At 67.5% G+C, this 7,736-nt stretch overlaps 1 protein-coding gene across 1 annotated transcript; it reads right to left on the reverse strand.

The window, feature by feature from the left end:
- Positions 1 to 2,017: 2,017 nt before the first annotated feature.
- On the reverse strand, positions 2,018 to 7,260 carry PLD4 (phospholipase D family member 4). Its single transcript, XM_068546303.1, has 10 exons — positions 7,151 to 7,260; positions 6,589 to 6,792; positions 5,636 to 5,819; positions 5,333 to 5,453; positions 4,766 to 4,893; positions 3,987 to 4,187; positions 3,160 to 3,299; positions 2,823 to 2,988; positions 2,652 to 2,748; positions 2,018 to 2,220 (listed from the first exon to the last, which is right to left on the reverse strand). The coding sequence occupies exons 1-10, from the start codon at positions 7,258 to 7,260 to the stop codon at positions 2,018 to 2,020; spliced, it is 1,554 nt and encodes a 517-aa protein (XP_068402404.1).
- Positions 7,261 to 7,736: the final 476 nt, after the last annotated feature.

Raw genomic sequence — 7,736 nt, forward strand, 5'->3', positions numbered from 1 at the left:
AGTGGCTTGAAACAACACACATTTATGATCCCCCAGTCTCTGTGGCTCAGGACTCCAAGCACAGCTTAGCCGGGTCCTATGAGGCCGCCATCAAGGCACTGGCCGGGCTGCCGTCTCATCTCCAGACTCAACGGGGGAAGGAACCACTTCCCAAACTCACAAGGCTGCTGGGTGCAGGCTGGGTGAGTCCTGGGGCCCTGTTTCTTGCTGGCTGGAGGCTGGAGGCCACTCCTGGGGCCCTGCCCTGCGGGCCTCTCCATAGGACAGCTCACGGGAGTTTCCTTCATCAAACCAGCAAGGGTCGGCTCCCCGCAAGATGCTGTTACCACCTCATGTCACATAACCACCTCTGCATTCTACCTGTCGCAGGCGAGGTAGCTGGTGCCCTCCCTCAAGGGAGGGGTCACACAAGGGCCTGGGTTCCAGGGTCCCAGGAGGCAGGGTCTGTCCCCCACACCCCAGAAGGGGTCCCTGGGGCCTCTCATGCCTCATCAAGCTGGGCCTCCTGTGATGGGGGTCTGCTTTGGAGGCCTTTGAGGCTGCCACTGAGGTGTGGCCCCCAGACCCACAGTGTGTGAAGTGGGCCTTGCACTGGCTGCGGCCTTTCGCCCTGTTGCCCCGCCATAGCCTGGCGCACAGAGCCCTCCTGGACCACGGCTGATCAGCCTAGGCAGCAGAGGGCCTGGGGTCTGCTGCTCCTGGGGCGCTGCCCTGCAGCACAGTTGCGGTGGGAGCGGGGTGCCGCCAGGGGCAGCTCACGCACAGACCAGCTCCCAGAGGCCCTGGGCGCCTCTCAGGCCGCTTGGAGCCGTGGCACTCTCTCCAGATCCCCGCGGGTCTGGGCAGGGAGACAGGCTGGGTTTGGGGATCTTCCTCGCAGACGAGGACACTCACGTCAAAGGCGTCCGACAGTAACCCAGCCAGGTCTCTCTGGGGCCAAGGTGACGTGGGGGCAGGGGAGCAGCGGCCTGGGGTCCACTCGCTCAGCTCCCTCAGCGGCCAGGGTCTCTTGGACATTGAGCCAGCCCCCAGCTCTAGCCTCGGGTGCCCTGGGGGCCTCTGCGAGGGCAGGTGGGCTCTGAAGCCGAGGTCAGAAACCAGGAAGTGGCGAGGCCAGGGCCGAGACAGGCTTCTGACCCAGCATTCCTAGCAGAACCAAGTTGTCAGACCAGGATTCAGCTCCTGCCTCTGCAGGGCAGGTGCTGGGCGAGTCCCAAGAGAGGGTGAGCTCCAGTGGGGCTGCATCCAAACCCCATCCTGGCTGGTGTCACCCTCCTGCCAGCTCAAACCCAGGTCCTCTCCACTCTACAACTCTACCGCCCGGTTCCTGGCCCCTTATACACCAGGACTGGGTGCCACGAGCAGGTTGGCCTCTACAGGTCTGGGCCCACCACCCCAGGCGCCAGCCCTGCCCCCATCAGGCCTCCCCCCGACCCCACGCCCCCATGCCCTGCCCAGGCACCAGCCCCGCCCCCATCAGACCTGGGCCCACCCCAGGCACTAGCCCCGCCCCCATCAGACCTGGGCCCACCCCAGGCGCCGGCCCCGCCCCCTGCTCTGTCCCTGGGTTCCGTGGGCAGGAGGCTGGATGCTGGCAAGAGTCAGGGGCTCGCATGGCGGAAGCCCAGCCCCGCCTCAATGTGGCCTCGTGGACACAGGCGCCTCGCAGGTGGGTAGAGGCTGAACTCCAGCCTGGGGCTGAGAAGGTGGGACGCAACCTGACCCAGGACTCACAGGAGAAACAGGGAGGCACACAGTATTGTAAAGGCTCCATGTGTGGGCAGGAATTGCGGCTCTGTGGGAGCCAGGGAGGGCATCCTGGAGGGCTCCCTGGAGGAGGTGGGGCTTTAAAAGGGTCTAGATTTGGAGAGCAAACAGTTTGCGCCTGCCCTGCATTGGGCAGTCCTGTCCCTGACCAGGGCTTGTGTGGATGGAGCTGCTCGGGGTCCAGACTGGGGGCCAGGCAGGGAAGCCTGGTCGGGAGCAGTGGGGCTCCGCAGCCAGGAAGGGCTGGACGTCAGCCCTGCCAAACACAGTCCTGGCCCTGGGCCTGTCCGTCCAGGCCTACAGCGTAGCGGGAACTCCAGTCTCGCTCAAAGAGTTGCCGCAGCTGCTCCTGCACGGTTGTCACCCCTGGCTGGGTGCTGGGGGCCCTCTGGCTGACCACCAGGCCCACACCCGAGGTGCTGCTGAAGTAATCTTCGGACCAGTTGGAAGTGCCTGTGGGCGGAGACGCTGGGTTACTGGGCCGCACGGGGGGGGTCCTCTGCTGCCTGGCCCAGCCCGATGGCCCCAGTGGCCACTCTGCCGTGGTCCGACTCCAGCCCTGCAGCCTCTCTGGCGCCGAGTGCAGCCCGCTCTTCACGTGAGGGACTGCACCCCAGCAGCCCACGGACTCAGTGCTCGGGGGGCTCGGTGCCAGGGGTCCCCACCTGCCTCCATGGGGGAGGGCCTGAGCCCTTCAGCAGGTCCCCGCCCGGGGTCCGCGCTGGACGGAGAACAGCGCCCCCTTCAGCACCCTGGCCTGGCCACCGCCCGGGCGACACGATCCCTTCTGTGGGCCTGTGTGCCCTCTGCTGGTGTCCGCTCGCTCCGCAGCCCACAAGGACTCAGGTCCCGAGCACCTGCCCGCAGCCCTCACCCCTGCTCACCTATGTAGGCCGCCTTCTCCGTGACCATGAACTTGCTGTGGTTCACCCTGCTGAAGGGGATGTTGGAGTGGTTCCTCACGGGCACAATGAAGACTTTCTTGGGGGAACAGAGAGGGCGTGTCAGCCAACAGGGAGGCTGCTTCCCGGCCCGGCCAGGGGGTGGGTCCTCACCACGTCCACGGACACGTTGGCCGCGGGGTTGCTGAGGGCTTGCAGGGACCGCAGGTAAGGGAACATGCTGGGGTCCGTGTTGAGCCAGCAGCTGACCAGCAGGTGCACGCGCACACCCCTGCCGACGGCCGCCGCCCGCAGCGCCGTGTCCAGCACCGGCCAGTACCTGGGGAGGGGTGCGGGGGAGGGTCAGGGTCCAGGGTCCTCAGGTCAACCGGGCCCTGCCCACACGCCCCGAGTGGGCAGGGGTCCTGGCGGGCGAGGAGACAGGCCAGGAGCTGCCCACGGGCAGAGGGGCCTCCCCCGTCCGGGGCTGCCCGGCTCCCGCCCGGCCTACCTGGCGGGGTGGGTGAAGCGTGTGGTGGGGAAATACTCCATCACCGAGGCATAGATGAACTCCCGGGCGCCCCCCATCACCGCCAGCAGCGCGTCCAGGTCCCGGGTGCGGCCGTGGGGGCAGAGTGCGGGCGGCGATGCCTGTGCGGGCAGAGAGGTCCCTGAGGGCACTGCCCACCCGGTTCTGAGCCACTGGGTTCTTGGACCCGTGACGCCACGGTGCACCCACCCTCCAGCACTGGGAACCAGGAGGAAGACAAGACGTCGGGTCTGAACAGGGGCCCCGGGCTGGCCTGACTCCGGAGGAAGCTGCCCGCGCGGCTCAGCCTGGGCCCCCACGTCTGGGGAAGCGTCCCTGCCTCCGAGGCAGGGTCTCCACTGTAGCCCAGCACTGGGGCAGCTGCCGTGTACCCTGAGGGAGGGTCGTGGCTGGTGGGCATGACCGCCCGCCCCTCAGTCCCCCTCTCCTCCCCGCAGAGTGACAGAATTGCCTGATGCACGGGTCCTCCCCCCACCCTCCCTGGGCCTGAGTCAGACCCCATCCAACAGTGTGCTTGGAGGCCCCCAGGGCCACAGGACGACCCCCACAAGCACTCAGGTTGCCTGTCTCCCGTGGATGACGATGACCGCGTCCTCTCCTGGGGCCGGGCCTGCCCCTCACCCTGGGGCCGCAGTGCCGTCCACGGCGCTGGCTCCCAGAGCCGTGGCCCCGAGGACCTAGCAGACTCTGAGGTGTCTGCAGGCCAGGCCCAGGGTGGGCGGGGCTCCCTGTGCCTCTGGCCAGCCAGGAGAGCAGGGGCTCCAGTCGGCCCCCCTGACCACCCTTACCGAGAAGTAGGCAGCGGTGGGCACCCCGTCAAAGTAGTCCCGGAGGGGCTGGAAGCAGTTGATGTGGGAGGAGAAGTTCCGAGGCCAGGGTTTGGGGAGGACAGCCTTCGGCACCCCCAACACCCAGTAGGTCTGGAAGGTCTTCTCCAGGTCCTGGGCCAGGCGGCTGCAGTTGTAGATGATGGCGCCGAGCTCCTTCACCTGCAGGGACCGGGGCAGCGCTGCGGGAGGGGCCCCTCTGGGGCCGTGTGGACCCCCCCGGGCCGGGGGTGCCGGGCAGGTGCGGCCCCCGGCTCGGCAGCCGGCCCACAGCAGCATCCACCCACCGCGAGAATCCGTAGCAGATGGTGCGCTCGGGGAAGCCATGGGGTGCGGTGCCCTGCGGGTCCCTGTTTTCCTTGAACATTGTATTCCAAGGGCAATACGTGTTTATTACCAAAAGACAATAGAAAACGCATAAATGCCCAGAGAAGAACGAAAAAAAAAATCATTCTCCACTGCTAGATGACAGCTGCTGTCACCGTTTTGACTCATGGTTAAAGCACTGCTTTCCCTAGAAGGGATCGTGCTTTGTCTGCATGATTTCCCGGATAAGGTGACCTGAGCATCTTTCCGGGCGGTTAAATGGCCTTCCGCAGCAGGAGTTCAGTGCCGTTTGAATCCGGTAACCAGTCTCCGGGTGTTTCTACCACAGCGATGTTACAGACATGGCCACTTCCCCCAGGGTGACTGCCCACATGGGGACATGGGGCCTCTCCACTCGGGTCTCGGGGACTCACCTGTGTCAGTGACCGCCAGTCCATGTTGGCACTGCCCACATAGACGTGCCGCCCATCCACGACCCAGAACTTGGAGTGCAAAACGCCGCCGGTGAGCCTTCCCATGGGCACATGTCGCACCTGGGCGCCTGACGAGGGTGCAGGACAGTGCGGTGAACCCGCTTCGTGCTGAGCCAGATTCTCAGCTCTTTCTTTGCAGGTGGGTGGATTCCTTTCTCCTCACAGCAGTCCTACTCAGTTGATGTTGTTATTCCCATTTTACAGGTGGGAAAACTGAGGCATTGACCAGCTGGGGGTCCCTCCAGGCAGCCCGGCTCTGTGAGGATTGTCCCTGCTGCCTCTGGCTCCAGGCCAAGTCGCCACCCACAGGCTGAAGCGTCTGGGCTCAGCACGGCCCGGAGACCACCCTGTGCTCTGCCCCCTGGGAAATGACACGTCCGGCTCCCTGGAACTGGCCCCCGGGGAAGCCCACTTGAAGGCGCTTGCAGCCCTGGGCTCCCGGCCTCCCCGTCCCGGGCAGCCCCACTGCTCTCGCCTGTCCCCAGGCCCAGGACGGCAGGAACCTACCTCGGGCCACCAGGACCTGCAGGTCGGTGGAGTTCCGGACCAGTGTCGGGGTGCTGGTGGCCACAGCCAGGGAAACGTTTCTGTCCAGCAGCTGCTGCAGCTTCTGCAGAAGGGCCTCTCCCTGCGAGAGCAGGCCAGTGGTGAGAGGCCAGCCCCATCCCACCAGGAAGGGCCCAGGCTTCCCCAGGAGGCCGCCTCTGGCTGCCCACAGCTCGGTCAGACAGATGCGCTGCCCGCCAGGCTTGCTGTGTGCCTGGCCCCTGGACGGCCCGCAGCCTCCGACTCGGGGGACGGGTGGCGCACCAGCTGGGAAGACGAGTCATTGACCCCAGTGTCGGACCCCGTGAGGGACCAGTAGAAGGAGGCCACGTGGACACTCTCCCGGGCGGCGTCCAGCAGCTGCAGCCAGGCCTGGGCCAGGGGCTGGGCAGACGGGCTGCCTGCTGCAGGCGGCAGGTCCTGGGGGATGCTTTCCACGAGGACAAGCCTGCGGAGGGAGGTGCCAGGTGTGAGCGCAGGAGCCACCAGCCAGCCTCGCATCACCTGCTCCGTCCCGTCCAGCCAAGCGGGAGGGCTGATCCCAGGCTGAGGGTGCAGGGAGGGGGCCGCAGGCCAGACTGGGCAGGGCAGGCCGGACACCCAGGAGCGCCCTGGGGAGGGGCCTGAGTGGGGGGCCTGAGAGCAGGGCAGATGGGGCCCAGGCCCCCCCCAAGCCCAGGCGCTGTCTGCTCGGGGCTGTCGCTTGCGGAGCCCGGCAGAGGTGTTGGGTCTGGGCTCCTACAGCTGTGGAGGCCCTTGGAGACGCCCGGGCTGGCCCAGAGGGGAGGGCTGGGCCAGTGGGGGTTGGGGGTAGGCTGGGGGTGTGCTGGGATTCCAGGACCCCACAGCGGGGCGGGAGGGGCGGGCGCTGCGACTCCACCCCAGGTGGAAGGGCTGCGATGGTGCCACCTCGGCCCAGGTAGGACCGGGGCTCGCGGCCTTGTCGGAGTCCCTGGCTGGCCGCCTGCGTTTGCTGCAAAGAGCGCCCCAAGTCGTCCCCGTCCCCCGCCCCCACTCCGGCCCGTACAGTTCGGGGCTTCTCCCCCTCCCCCGACCACGCCCCCTGCCTCACAGCCCGCCCTCCCCGGAACCTGCCTCTTCCAACAGGAGGTGGCAGAGGGCGATGCTGGTCCCGCTGGGGCGCCCCAGGGGGAAGGCAGGCGGCGGCCTGGAGCAGCGACGCGCCGGCCACCCTGGAGACCTCGCGGCTCACTCACCGGCAGGAGTCGTTCTGCTGACGCCGCCAGGCCTCCCCTCCCAGGGGCGCCCAGGCCAGGCTGGAGCCAAGGCCCCAAGACGCGGTGGGCCCTTCCTCGGGGTGCACGTGGCGCCAGGTGGAGGAAGAGAGCACTTGCCACAGCACGTAGGTGAGGGTCACAGCGCTCAGGCACAGCAGGGCCAGAGTCCCCCGCACCTGCAACCGGAGGAGGGCGTCACCACGGGGTCCCCGGGGCGTGGCCGCGCTCTTCCGGGCGGGCCTGACGGCCTCTCCAGTGCTGAGACAGGCCGTCCCTGCTGCCAGGGAGGCCAGGCCTGCAGCCGGGCGGGGCTGGCGCGGATGGGACCACGCAGGCCCCAGCCCACCGCCGGGGCCCAGCCCGGGGCCGCACGGTCACTGGTCATCTTCCCAGGTCCCCCGAGACGGGGCATGTGGCCGGTGCCGAGCAGCCCACCCGTCAGGGTGCCCCTGTTCCCCCGTGGCTAGTTCTGTCCTTGCCACTCTGGCCCAGGGGTCCTATGAGGCTGCTGAGCCCCTCCCTCAGGCCCCCAAGTCCTGCTGTGCGGGCCTCCCTGTCCCGTGGGCTGTGGGGTGGCGTGGATCGGGGCCACGCAGGGGCCACCGATGCGCTCTGCAGAGACCTCTGCACCTGCTTGGGGTGACCTGGCATCACCCACAGCTCCAGGCCCGGCTGCAGTGGTTCCACGGTGCCTGGGCCGCTGGGCACTGGGGCCACCACCTCGTGGGGCCCCTACAGCCACCACTCCTGCCCATGGTCGCACCCTCACCACAGCCCGGCCTGAAGCTGGCGAGTCCCTTGCCCATCACTGGTGCGTGTGCATGTGTGCGTGCATGTGTGTGTGTGTGCGCCCTGGTCTGTTCCCGGGACACACGCGACCCACTGTTCTCCCTCTTGGACCCCCTCTCGGCGGGCATGTGGGTGTCTGAATCTCAGTTCCTTGTTTCAGTTACAACCTCAACGAGTCTTATGCCATTTCTGCTCTCCAGCTTGGCCCTCTCAAGGCTGGCCTATAAATAGCTGCTTCCCTTCCCGGGCGGGCCCCCCCGGCCTGGCCCCTTGCAGCCCCTCCTGGGCGCCGGGCAGCAGCCCTTGTCCTGGCTGGGGAGTCCCGGCACTGACAGAGT

The sequence above is a fragment of the Eschrichtius robustus genome, chromosome 1, assembly GCF_028021215.1.
Source record: "Eschrichtius robustus isolate mEscRob2 chromosome 1, mEscRob2.pri, whole genome shotgun sequence".
Classification (NCBI taxonomy): Eukaryota; Metazoa; Chordata; class Mammalia; order Artiodactyla; family Eschrichtiidae; genus Eschrichtius; species Eschrichtius robustus.